Consider the following 14108-nt stretch of genomic DNA (forward strand, 5'->3'; position numbering starts at 1 on the left):
AAGCTATGCGTGTTGGCTATCGTATTATTATTGGTATTCAAATTCAATGACAATAAAACTCTCTTGATCTCTTGATCTCTTGATCTTGAAATTCCTGCGATTAGTAGACAAAAGCGAAAATAGACTTTCACTTCTGTAGCGCTTTTCTGTGTTCAAGGTACTCAATACACTTTTACCGATTGATGATGCAGCATCAGGATCAACTGGGGGTTCAGTTTCTTGCCCAAGGATACCTGGACATGGTCACAGGAGGGCTAACAATCGAATCAGCAATCTTTGGCTTGGAAAACGGCCACCCCAGACAACATCTAGCAAAGTCTAGGTCCATTGGTATTTAGTTGCATTACAGGCACTAATGATTATGAAGAACATATATGACGAAATGCCATCAGGAGAAGAGAGAAAAGGAAAGAGTGTGAGCCTTTTTTCCACCAGGGATGATTAAATTCCCCGTCCGCCAGTGGACTTGCAAATTGAGGGTTGGCTAGGTTGCATCACCTTTGAATGCACAGTTCTCCAATATTGTACTCTGTCCAATCATTGTGTTCCGTGTCCTTATTGCCATACTCTTGTTGGGAATGGAATATTTTCCACTCTGTTTTAGACATGTGCTTATCTACCACAGAGACATAACACACTCAGAAGACCTTTCACTTGGAACGAAAGAACCCTGTTGTTTTTATCCGTGCACATGTCGTTTCTAGATATGCCACTTTTAAATCCCTGTCTGAAGAGCATTAAGGAGTCTAACCTAGACTGGCTGGTGTTCGAATTACATTAGAAACTGGCCTTGAGACACCTACACTCATTTCCCAGCTGTTAGAATAAAAGAATCCAGATAGACTTTTGCCCTGTGAAAGGGCAAGTCCGAACGCTATCAATGACCAAACAGAACCGAGCTAAACAGGCAGATCAAGACCACCTGAGAGATGAACGTCTTTAGAACGAAACATTGTAACATGAGGACTGCCTGTGTTTGGAATAAAAAGTTTGATGGTCCTGCAATGTCTTTCTAGTATCTTGGTGCTGCATCCCTCTAAAAGACCAGTGCTGAGCTTTTCACAGTTGCTCCAAAGTCTTGTTTGTCCTATTGAACCTTGACTGTAGAGCAGGGGTGTCCAAAGTGCGGTCCAGGCCCCTGAAGTAGGTGCAGATGTCTAAGGCTTAGGCTTTGACTTGGAAAATATGCAGAAAAATCATCATACACTCTAATGATTGTGCACACAGCGTAGCCAAGCGCGGACCTCCGCCAAGCAATGATGTTTTCCATCAGGACGTGTTGATGTTTATTGGGTTAATGGGACAATAGGCGCAACCCACCGCGCAGCATATGTAAAACCACAGACAGAAATAGACGCCATTATTCTGGATTTAACAAGTGACGAGTGAAGACCGTCCACGTGGAAGAGGAGCTGAGCTGGAAGACGCCTTCTTCACCACCTCCTCCTCCTCCTCCTCGTGGTCGACGCAGCTTGTTGACAGAAGTTGAGAGCCATAAAAAAAAGTTGACACAAGTCGAGACGTTGTTGTTGTGTTTTCTCGTCTTCCACGCTCCTCCTGGCACCTTTGTGATGTGAACTCGCCTTTCTAGTCGGAGCTCTCGTCTCCCTCACCGACACAGACGCCAGCGCCGTACCGTCAAACCCAACAAATCCCCACTCAGAAGCACACGACCCGAACGAGACAAAGATGCAAAGACACGGAGACAGGAGACTCGGAGCTGCAAACAAACACGCCGCGTCGTGGGGGGGTTTTTGTATTTTTTCCAGTCGGAGCGTCTGAAAGTTGCCTCTCACTAGCTGGTGTGTTCCCGGGGAACACGATGGAGATAAAAGCTGAGAAAGGATCTTGTTCGCTAATGTCACCTCGCCCCCTCTGGGTCCTGAGAGGCTTCGCTTTCATGCAGCGGACGCACAACAATAGATAACATCGTACTACATACTAACACAAAAAGCACACACAACAACCACTGCTTTTGCAAAAAAGACTTGATATCAAACTGTAAAAATGACAGAAGCACAGCGTTATACTGTAGCACTGTTAGCTTTAAACATCAAAGTAAAAGCAGCTAAAGCCTCAGCAAATGCCTCTGATTGGCTGAAATGGTCTTACAATAAGGAAAGATCGCGATCGTGTCAAATGGTTGTATGTTGAAATGAGCATGTTTAAAGTACATACCCGAGTAGTCGTTTTTCAAAAAGTAATTCATTAATAAACGATCGTTATTTCGTGGTTGAATAAGGTCTGTTATTAGTAAAAAACAACAACATATTTAAGCTAATTGTACGTATTCATAGCCTAAACTAAGCATTTTCAAGCATAGGAATGGCTAAATGAACAAAAATACAAATATGAGACATTCAGAACACGTGATATGAAGTGTAATACAGTAGCTGTGACTTGTGTGTGCCCTTAAGAAGAGGAGCCTGGCAAGTGACGTGTGTGACATCGGCTTGCTAGAGTTGACTGTTACCCGAGTGCGAGCAGCAGGTTAGCAGTGTAGACAGTGGCCGACAGCAGCTCCTGTGTGAATGTTGACTGTGTATGTGTTCTCTGCTTGTTAATAATGCAATTCAAGTGCATTGTGAGTCTCTCCTCATTTAGAAGGTGATAAACAGGTTTTCTATGCTCTAACTACGAAAATATTAAATTTACTAATATTGAATGCTTCATTGCGGAAATTCAGTTATCGGTCTGGAACTAATTAACCTCGATAAACGACTGTATAGCTGTGTTGTCAGTGGTTGATCATGTCAGTCTTGTCTGTCTCCTGCAGGTGATGAGTGGTACCTGTGCAGGTTGACTCTGAGCACGCTCAGTCAGGCCGACCTCCAGTGGACCATGTTTCCCTGCCCCTACCTGGCCGCCGTCGGTCCGGACGCCGCGCCCGGTTCTGTGGTATACCGCCTGTCGGCACGGCAACGTGACGGAAGCCTCGGACAGCCTCAGTTCCTCTTATTGGACGGTATTGCTCCATTATCTCCAACATGAAATAACCACCATGTGTTTTGTTTGCATTTAGGATGAAAATATGTGAGGTCAAACATACTGCATATGTCAATTCTAGCTTTAGCATTACAGTAAATCAGTGCTTTACATCCACATGTATTATTATTATGTCAATTTGCTCCTGCTTTAAGTTCACATGAAGTTATTTTTATGGCTCACATACATGACAGTGTAAGGCCGGCACACAAAGCACATATGCATATAAGTACGTATATTTACTGGATGTATATGTATTACCTGTCATGTGCATTTCCTGCCGCTGTGACAAACCCGCTTGGCTCAAAGCGTAGATTTTATAAATAAAATTTGACTTGTTGAATTTCAATTAGTGTCAAGCGGCAGCAAGAACGCTGGTAAACGGCGAGGAGCTGTGCCGCTAAACGCTCCCCGGGGCCAAGAGAGCTCCCAGATTCGGGAATAATAGGAGCATCTCTGGAGAGGCGACGAGCGGGAGGGTGGGGGCGTTTGGGCGCCAGTGGCTGTGGATTTTTTTTATTATTATATTTTTTTATGTAGAAGGAAAGAACAGGAGGGGGGAGGAGGAAGGAGAGATATTTTAAGAGTACATTTTTTTTAATGCGTTAACATCCCCGTGGCGCAATGTGACAACATGTACACGCAAATAATCCACTAATTGACTTCTTAAAATGCTTTTAAATATCTTGCCAATGTTGGAGATGTTTGCATGCATAGTTAGTGAGATTAACTCCCACTTTAAGGAATTACATCACGTACAGGCACCACTTTATTAGGCACACGGTCTAATGGGAGCAAATGTATCCTGGAGATAATCCTAAACATCATAAAGAAGACGAGACGCGATGAGCTTCTTCATCAGTGCATCCCAGTGAGAAGCGGCAGCGCTGCAGGAGGAGATGATTGACAGGAGGGATGCAGCTGTGACCAGTTGAAGCCTCTGGTCAACAGCTGGGCATTCTCCTCCACCTCTTCATCATCACCATCATCATCCCTCTGTGGCCTTCTTTCTCTCCTTCCAACCGTCTAGCCGGCTCTTTCCAAATGCTCTGACGTTTTCTGTAAATGTAAAAATCAACGTCAAAATTGACTGTAATTAGTAAAAAAAAAAAAAATACATTTGACAAACTTTCTCACAAATCCAATTGCGCCAATTGCTCAGGAATTATTACTAAATATAAATCAATATGCAAATACAGACTTATACTTGTAAAGAAGGGTGAAAACAGGCTTTGTCGAGAATTTAGTGATTTCATACTAAAATTAATGCACGATAATGACGGAAAAAACAACAGGCACATGTGGAAAAATCTTGATTGTCTTTAATAATTCAAGATATGGCAATAATACTATATACCATGACAAATGTTCATGAATGATACGCTTTGTGTCATGTTGAATTGTAAATATAAGAGGATTTTGTATTTATATATATGATATATATATTACTCTACTACAGTGCATCCAGAGTATTAACTTTTTTTTTTTTTGCTAAAATTGATTCAATTCATTTTTCTCTCAAAGTTTGAAACAAAACACCCCATGAAAAAAACATGGAAAAAATTGTGTGTGTGTGTGCAACTTCATTAAAAGTCAAGAACCAATAAATGACATGTACATAAGTATTCACAGCCTTTGCCATGAAGCTGAAACTTGAGCTGACGTGCATCCTGTTTATCCTGATCATCCTTGAGATGTTTTTACGGCTTAATTGACCCACCTGTCTAAATATGCTCCCACAGGTGCCAACATCAAGAAAGCATCAAGCAAAGGCTGTGAATGTATATGTACTTTTTTATTTTTAATAATTTTGCAAAAATTAAAAAAAAATGTATTTTGTGTTGTCATCATGGGGTGTTGTGTGTAGAATTTTTAGGAAAAAAATTAATTTCTTCTATTTTGGAATAAGGCTAATATGAGTGAGAATGGTTGTTTGTCTATATGGGCCTCATGATTGGCTGGCGACCAGTCCAGGGTGTACCCTGCCTCTCGCCATACCCGTGACCCTAGTGAGGACAAACGGTACAGAAAATGGATGAATGGATGGAATAAGGCCGTAACCTAACATAAATGTGGAAAAAGTGACGGTCTGTGAATACTTCCTAGATGCACTGTAAGTAATTCATGTATCCTGTAGATATCGGAACATAATCAATTTGAAACTATGTCAACATCTAGCATTTGTTGTATTTAGAAGTGCAAATACGTCCAGGTACTTATTACTAGAAATGACTGTGAATGACTTGGACTTCCTCCCTCTCAGGCGGGGAGGACTGCTTCGAGATCGACCGTCGTTCTGGCGACATCAGAACCACGGGCCGACCTCTTACCCCCAGCAAGGAGTACCAGCTGCGAGTGCAGGCGATGGACGCTGACGGTCGTAAAGGACCGCCGGCCGCCGTGTCCATCCTGGCTGGCTACCGGCCGCCGCAGTTCACCAACACCTCGTACAGCCTGAACGTGGCGGAGAACATAGCTGTCGGCCAACCGTGAGTCTGATTGACTTTTGTATTTTTTACTTGAAGCTATGTTAACGTCTTTTATCTCGTCTTGACCAAGTCAGCGTCATGTTCAAATGTGACTTAAAAACAAAGTTAACATTTTATACTATTAACAGTGCTTCACTTCTGTTTACGCTTGTGTGACACTTAATGTTAAAATGTGACAAAGTTGACAAGTTATACTATTAACATTGCTTCACTTCTTTTTACACTTGCATGACACGTAATGGGGAACATTTTAACCAAATCCAAACAAACTGAATATTTCTTTCTATTAGTTTCTTGACTGTTATATGAATAAATAAATAAATATTAAATTGAATAATATATTGTTATTATTATAAATTCCTTTTTAATTATAAATTAATAAATATATTGTCTCTGTGTTGCTATGGTAACTGCTGCGCCACTTTTGTATCAATATACAGATTTGGACCAAACCAGTTTTAGAAAAATAGAAAACAATTCAAACCACAATCACTGAAATGGACAAATATTGAAAACGGGCAAGCGGTCCGAGACCGGTGTATGCTAAGAACAATTTCATAAAACAAAACACAAATTCCACAAATGTAGCAGCGTTTGAAAGTTAACACTTAAGCAGCATTTATTTACTCTTATCCACTTTCAAACACGTACATTTTCACATCTACAAAGTCTTTACTTTCATCTACACCTTGTACACTGCGCACTAAAATATGATTTATTTTGGATATGTCTTTTTCTATCAAGCCAGGCTTTAAGAGGTATTTGCGTTGAAGTCGTCACTGCTGACATATTGTGATGTTGTGTGTCCATGATGAGGCTGAAATGTCTTTTTAAAAAAAAAACAAACACACAAGGACATGCCATACATCAAATAGACTTAATGGATGCACTAAAAACACACACACATGCCCGCAGACGCACTGCTCACAGGGTGGCATGGACACTCGGATATTATTAACACAATGTGCTTTGCGCCAGAAGCCCAAAGGGACACACACACATACACACACACACACATCCCTTCATGTTTATCCAGGCCTCGCTTTTAATAAATATTTGAATTTGCCACACTTTCAAACTCTCAGCCTCGGGCCACACTCTTACATCTGGGTCCTCCCCTTCATCTCCCCCACTCCATCCGCCATCCTCCTCCCTCCATCTCCATCCATCACTCTCTTCTTCCTCTCCTCTTTTGTCTTCCTCCACAGCGCTCATCTTTTCATGTATCACATGACACGTCAAGCCAACGAGCTGGACCTGGAAATGTGCAACACACGCACACACACACACACACACACACACACACACACACTGTATATGATGGGATGTCATTTGCACGCTCAGCATCAGAGGCAGTGGAATGTTCTTGATGTTTGTGTCAAAGTGAGAGGACGCGTGCGCTCACGCACACACGCACACTGGTGACAATGAAGTGAAAATTCAAGAAATAAACAATAACGACGGACTTTAATGCTAATTCCCTCCTTACTTTGACAGACTTTTGACTTCTGTGTGTCTGGAAGTCATCCTGACGGCATCTTCTACTTGTGTGTGTGCAGTGTGGGAGCGGTCCAGGCCATCTCCTTCCAGGAGAAGACGCTGGCCTACATGCTGCAGGTGAATCCCGGGAATCTGTTCAGCATCAACCAGGAGAGCGGCGCGCTCAGTGTCACTCGTTCCGTTGACTACGAGAGCGGACACAATGTGCACACTCTTCAGGTCCGAGCCTCCGAACCCGACACCGGCCTCAGCGGTGTGACCGAGGTACCCAACAAACACACACACAACAAAGATTGTCTAATTTGCATAATTAGCCATGACGCTCGTGCATGTAATTTTTATGGACGCTGTGAGAGACAAAAAACGGGCAACACTAATCCCTCTTACTACGTCTTCTTTATTCTCTGGTACTCCAAGTGTGTATGTTGGAACAATAAACTACATGAGTGTTTATAATCTCTTTGTGGCGGTCCAAATGTATTTGTGGCAGACCGCCACTAATAAATGAATGCATGGGAAACGCTGCAGCCCAACAAAGGCAATAAAGCTCGCATATGATTGACGCTGCCTGAAAGGCATTCATTTAACTCGTTATTGCAGGGGTGTCCAAACCTCTTCCACCCTGGGTTGCATACTGAAAAAAAATTTAATTTTGTTAACTATTAGCATAGTTATGCTAATAAAAAATGGCCTGCATGTCAGGTTTGTACTACAGGTGTTATCATGAGTGTATCAACATTTCAACTTTTTCATGCCCTTTTGGTCATTTCTACATTTTTGCTGTTGTTTTCTTGTTTAATTGTATTTGTAGAATGCGCCGCAGGCCGATGTCAAACAAGCTACGGGCTAAAATGAAAAACATACACTTCACAATGACAATTAGCCAATAAAATGACTGATAACACTGGACATTCATCAGTGAAAGAGAAATAAACAGATACAGATAATTAATCACAGATAATTCTACACTGATGAACGCTGCATGTTTATTATCTTGGTTGTTGTCTGGTATTTTGATGATCTCATTTAGCTACTGTGTATGAGCGTGACAAATTATTAGAAACCACTCTCAGTATGATACAGAAAAAACATAATGTTAAATGATTACAAATAGTGGGTATTTTTATTTGTAAAAGCGGAATTTTACACTACAGCGGTTATATTTTGGCAAAGCATGAAGGATGTAGTTTTATTGTTTATTTTACTTGTTTAAAATGCAGGTGAAATTGCATTTTGTTTTCTACTGCCCGCCAATGACGCCTCTTCAGCCTTCAAATGAGCGAAAGATCAGCTGCTGAATCAGACGCTGTGATGCAACTCGTTCAGTCGCTGCACGCCACCACGCACACGCTGCCGCTGACCTCATTTCCGTCAGAGTCCGTCAGATGAAAAGTCAGTACATCAAAGCTGCGTTCGCGAGCTCAATGATCAGACGCCATGCACACACACACACACACCCATGCGAGTGCTATTTGCAGGGTTCTGAGTCCTCATGGGAAGCTCTGGAGATGTCATGGCTGCAGCTCTTTACATGAATACAAACCTTTTGGAGTCCATTAGCACCTCTTCTTGTTGTCCAAATCTTGCTAACAGCATTAAAATAACTGATAAGCTACCAAACCCCCTCAGTTGCTCGATTAGCTTGGCTGGCGAATCCACTCCAAGGGCCCCCTCCCGTGTGTCCAAGTGTGTGTATGTGTGTGTCACATATGTGCTACCACGACACCTCACGGAAGCATCTGCAGGGTTTGTTGCCTTTAGCATGGAAGGACATTTAGAAGAAATGTCATCCAGCAGCTTCATTGTGGACACCAACGTAAACATTCAAGTCTGGTTGTCCTTGTTAGGTGAACTAGCGCCCCCACTGGGGGCCTCTTGATGTCGATGTGATTCTATCTTATTTATGTCTAAGATGGCTTATTTTTATTATTATGTCTACTATATTGGGTCGTACAAGTCTAAAGGTGACTATAGGGTTGTTATTTCATGTCTACAGGGCTCTAATAATTTTTAAAAAATCATTTTTAGAAGGTCATGAACAGGTTTTCTATGTAAATATATTCCATGAATTAATATTGAATCCTACTTGGTGGAAATTGACCTATCGTGGTCAAGTATGGAACCAATTAACCACGATAAAGGGACGAGGGACGCCTGTACGTGCTTTCATGATAGAGTTCCCAAAAGTGTCCAATATGACCACAAAAAGTCGCTAGATTTGCAGCTAGTCACTTTTTGAAAAGCAGAATCTAGAACCTAGGTTCCCAAAGTGGAGTGCGCGTATCCCCAGGGGTACACCAATTGTCATGGGGGTACATGAATAAAAATGAATAAAAATTAGCACCTAAAACTCTCAATTACGAGTGTGCCTGAACGCCTCACGGCGCAAGGATATGGAGCGGAAAGGAAACAGAACGTGAAGTTGTTCATTGCTCTGCGTGCATCATGTGAACAAATATGAACAAATATGAACAAATTTATTTTGTGCATTAAGAGTGTTTCATCTCAATTGGTGTTCCAATCCCCGCACGGCGCAGCGGTGAAAACCTGTCACTGTGAGTCGGGATTCCCCCGAAAGGGAGTCTTTATCGCTGGTTGTGTGTATTTTTGTACTTCAGATACTGCTTCATCGTGATTGTTAAAGTTTGCCCTTCAATTTGGTATTAAATGAATATGCAGACTTAAACCATAGCCATCGAGAGCCGGCAAAAGAAGTGAAGCTCAAATTCAACCCATTCGAAGAGAAGAAGAGAAGGATGCCAGCATTAAACTGGAATAAAAGATATTTAGGATGATTACTCATGTGGAACTTTAGCAAAATGTGACCATGCAAAATACATTTTGAACCGGAATTACTATAACATTATTTAACCAATTAATTACATTAAATATTTCAAGTTAATTAGATAAAAATGTTTTTTACGTGTTTAGGAGCAGGGGGTACATGGCTTCAGGTCAAACATCTGAAGGGGTACGCGACTGTAAAAAGTTTGGGAACCACTGATCTTGAGGAGTCTAGATTTTTATTACTTTTTTTTGTTACATATAACGACAAAGTCGCTCAGTTGGCAACACTGATCCCTCCTGCTACGTCTTCTTATTCTCTGGCAAACTAGGTGTGTATGAAGTGTGCCAAGAAGCAAAGTTACGATGCCATCTACTCACTCACATTCACAGGCAGTCCCGTTATAATGTGTTTAAGAGCACCAGATCTATAAAAATAAAAAAATGAACGTATGGGTAACACTGCTGCAAGTCACATGAGCAACATCAATAATACATCTGTTTAACAGGAACCACGTTGTCCGTACTGCACTCACATATTTAACCGTTGGGCCAGAATATAAAATAATCGAGTTTTATGCAGCTTCCTCCTGAAATCGCGGAACAATTTGCCAAAGCAGCCACGCATCCCAGACCTCCTCCCTCCATCGCCTCACCGCTATTACCCGACATTTAGCGTGTCCAAGGCTCAGGGCTAGAAAATCAGTGCTCAGGTGGTGCGCAGCCTCGCCAGTTAAATTATAGGAATGGAAAATAGCATATTGGTTTGAGCTCCAGTGGCTCGGGACAGTGGGGGAAATGGGTCATAACATCGGAGAGGGTCAGGATTTGCAGGTTTAAGAGAGAGACGGTTACTGGTTGGAAATGAAAGCACACTTGCCTTCATTTTGTTTGCTCTCACGAATAAAGCACCCGCATAAACTTGCCAAACTTTCTGAATGTGACTAAAGTTATGCAAAGGAAATATGCGAGTGCAGTGAAATACACAAAACAAACCAGTTATTTTCAAAAAATAACGAGAATTACTGAAACACTGTGCATTGCCTACAGGTTGTTGTCTACATCACAGATGAGAACGACTGCACTCCTGAGTTCCTCCACTCCATCTACACCAGAGACAACGTTCCTGAGAATGTGGCACCCGGAACGTCACTGCTGCAAGGTCAGTTTGCTTTCAGCCGTTTCAACCATGAGCGTACTGTGCTTATTTGAGGGAGGAAGGAGACATATATGAGTTGTTCATCGTTCTGTGTGTTCTGTGAACAAATAAACCACACGCCTTCACATAATAAGAATGATTAAAGGAGTCCCTGCCCGGAATCTGTCTATAGTGTCCCAACTGTAAAAGAACCGCTTTCCATTCTTCACAGAGACTGAGTCACCGACCTGTGGATGCTTTGTTTGGTCACTCGAGTTGGCAGACTACTTTGTTAGCGATAATTTTCCTCGAAAATCAAATTAAAACCAAAAACCAATGTTGCACTGTCTTTAGCTTTGAGCTTTACGAACATTTTGGATTGACCCATAGCACATCCATCCTCAAATATACTACTTGACCGATCATTGTGCACACAGTGTTATTATTGTCCCTCCACATGTCTTTTTTGAAATCTCATTACACTACAATGCCTCTTCTTCATCCTCTTCTTCCTAATAGTTCTGGCGCGGGACTGTGACTCGGGCGTCAACTCGGAGCTCTCCTACTTCGTCCATAGCAGCGACTTTGACATCACATCAGGGGGAGTGGTCAGCCCCGCCCGCCGCCTGGACTACGAACGGCCCAATCACGTCTACGAGTTCGTGGTGGTCGGCGTGGACGCGGGGACTCCGCCCCGCACAGGCACCGCCTCTGTGCGCATTCGGGTGGCCAACAGCAACGACGAGTCGCCCGTCTTCTCGCAAAGCGCGTACGACCAACTTTTACTCTTTCTCTCCTGTGGCTTGTCCCTTGTCTCTCGCCCACCCGCTCTCATTAGTCGCCTCCATCTGCTCTCATCTGCATCTCACACCTTATTTTTAGTTTTCCTTCTTCTTTCTCCACACTATGTTTTTCCTTTTTCACGCCCCCGCCTGTTGGGTTTTTTTTCACCTTTACTTCCTCCTGTGTGAACTCGAGTTATAACTTCTCTGCAGTTATAAGACCTTCCTCAGTGAGGACGCCGGGCCCGACACGCTGGTCGCCATCGTCCACGCCAACGACCCCGACGGCGACGCCGTGTCTTACGCCATCACCGGCGGCAACGAGGACAGCAACTTCCTGCTGGACAACCAGAAGGGTGAGAGAGACATGATGTAAATTAGTAATTATTATTGTACAATTACTAATTATTATAGCATACCGCTAGGGAGAGCCCGGGAGACACATTGGATTCATCATCAGACTTTTTTTGTGCACATAATACCCGTCTCAGTTTCATTAGGATCTTGTTCAGATGTTACGAGTTTGTAAGATTTGTCAACACGGGAGAATAATAGCATCTCTTTCTTTAATTTTGATGAAGTTATGAAGTGTTTTTCTCATTCAGTGTGGGATATGGTCTGATATGAGTCAATGAAGCAGTTTCCTCCATTATTAAAAATTAAGTTACTAAGAGTATAAAAAGAAACCAAATGCGCAAAATTGAAAATACATGTGCTATAAATTTCTAAAATTAATACATTTATCATTTTCTTCTATTAAATCCAGTTGACTGGACTCCAGACTCCCTTCCTCTCTAAGCCACACCCGCATCAAATAGTGATTTTGTCATTTGTTAAAAAACGTATTTATGTGATTATTTATGGACATTGTTAGTAAACACGTAGTTATTGTTTTTAATGAGGAATACAAAAAGTGTTCCTTCTCCCTGGGTAGTCCGCATGTTGTTTGTTAGCATGCATTAGCATAACAACATGCAACATGAGGGTTGTTGCCATGGTAACCAGTATTTGGGGACAAAGCAGGGGTGCATTAACAAAAACCCCCCAACACACCAAGCATGCATGAATATAAAACATGAATACACACATAATTATTTATTGATATTCAGCTGTGGTGTTTATCTTGTGTGTGTGTGTGTGTGTCACCTTATCACCCGGCATACACTCTTCTCTTTACTGCACACACACACACCCACACACACACACGCCTCTGAAGCGATAAATGTGTGCATATAAATGGAATAAGAGTCTTTTATTGTCTCGCACACACACACACATGGCAGATGGCCTTTGGCTTACTGGGATGTTGAGCTTTGTCACTTCAAAGTGTTGGGAAATATTTTCATGTAGACGCACTCGCTCCCTCGCAGCCTCCATTCATGTCGCCCGCAAAGCTGCTTATGTGTTACTTTGTTTGTTTGTGTGCTCCTTGGCTCTGTTGTGTTCATTCCGCACATGAAAACATGACATTTGTTTTCAGACACACACACACGCACACACACACACACACACCACTCGTAATAATGTTTTTTTTTTAAAACCTCCCACGCTCAAAGTTGTCATATCTGCACTTCCTCCATTGACCACACGAGGCTCTCTTCAAACTTGAGTTATTATGCTAGGTTGACAAGAAGCAGGAATAGAAGAAGCAGCATAACGAATCTACTAGACTGTACTTTTCATGTATTACTCACAGATCACACAATTAGGATATTTTTAACATTATAACCTTGGCAACAAGAAGCCTACCAAAGAAACTAGATTGAAAAACAAGCATTGATGGCTTGCGACGTAATAATGTTAGCACGTAGCCTTGTTTGTGACGTGTGTGGAAGTGGAAATCCAATCCAATCTACGTTACCCCATAGGACTAGTTATGGGACGCCTGTTTGCACCTTTTCGACAAAAAAAGCTACTGTTGTGTTGTAGAATGTAGATGGTCTGTAGAACATATATTGTTTAGTTTCTGCTTTATCGAGTGTGTCTTTGTGTGTTTCTAGGCATCATTAAGCTACGTCGGAGTCCTCCCCCCAGACTGAGGGGTCCTCAGTACGTCCTCACCATCACCGCCACCGACGATAACGCGTCCGGCGGTCCGTACCCGCTCAGCAGCTCTGCTGAGGTCATTGTAGGGATCAATGACATCAACAACAACAAGCCCATCTTCCAGGAGGTCATCCAGTTTGGAACACAAAGGTTCCTCTCAGTTTAGCAACTTAAAGATGTGATGTTTTTGTTTATTTGTCGTCACAGTGTCAGAACTACAGTCTGAACGCCGCAGTCCTGGAGAACCAGCCGCCCGGGACATTTGTGCTGCAGGTCCAGGCCCGTGACGCCGACATGGGGGTGAATGGAGAGGTCAAATATGGCATCATGCACAGAGACGCAGTGCTGTCTGGCTTTGACATTGATCCAGACACAGGTAGGTTC

General features: G+C 42.5%; 1 protein-coding gene across 2 annotated transcripts in view; it reads left to right on the top strand.

Annotated features, from left to right (window-relative positions):
• si:dkey-22o22.2 (neural-cadherin) overlaps positions 1 to 14108 on the top strand; it is an 85891-nt gene that overhangs the window by 38615 nt on the left and 33168 nt on the right. For both annotated transcript variants that reach the window (XM_054781432.1, XM_054781433.1), the window contains exons 2-9: positions 2777 to 2965; positions 5249 to 5474; positions 7034 to 7238; positions 10809 to 10920; positions 11416 to 11665; positions 11892 to 12034; positions 13679 to 13851; positions 13932 to 14100. In XM_054781432.1, the coding sequence (XP_054637407.1) occupies positions 2777 to 2965; positions 5249 to 5474; positions 7034 to 7238; positions 10809 to 10920; positions 11416 to 11665; positions 11892 to 12034; positions 13679 to 13851; positions 13932 to 14100 (1467 nt within the window). The remainder of the gene's footprint in view (positions 1 to 2776; positions 2966 to 5248; positions 5475 to 7033; positions 7239 to 10808; positions 10921 to 11415; positions 11666 to 11891; positions 12035 to 13678; positions 13852 to 13931; positions 14101 to 14108) is intronic.

This window comes from Dunckerocampus dactyliophorus, chromosome 7 (assembly GCF_027744805.1).
Source record: "Dunckerocampus dactyliophorus isolate RoL2022-P2 chromosome 7, RoL_Ddac_1.1, whole genome shotgun sequence".
Lineage (NCBI taxonomy): Eukaryota > Metazoa > Chordata > Actinopteri > Syngnathiformes > Syngnathidae > Dunckerocampus > Dunckerocampus dactyliophorus.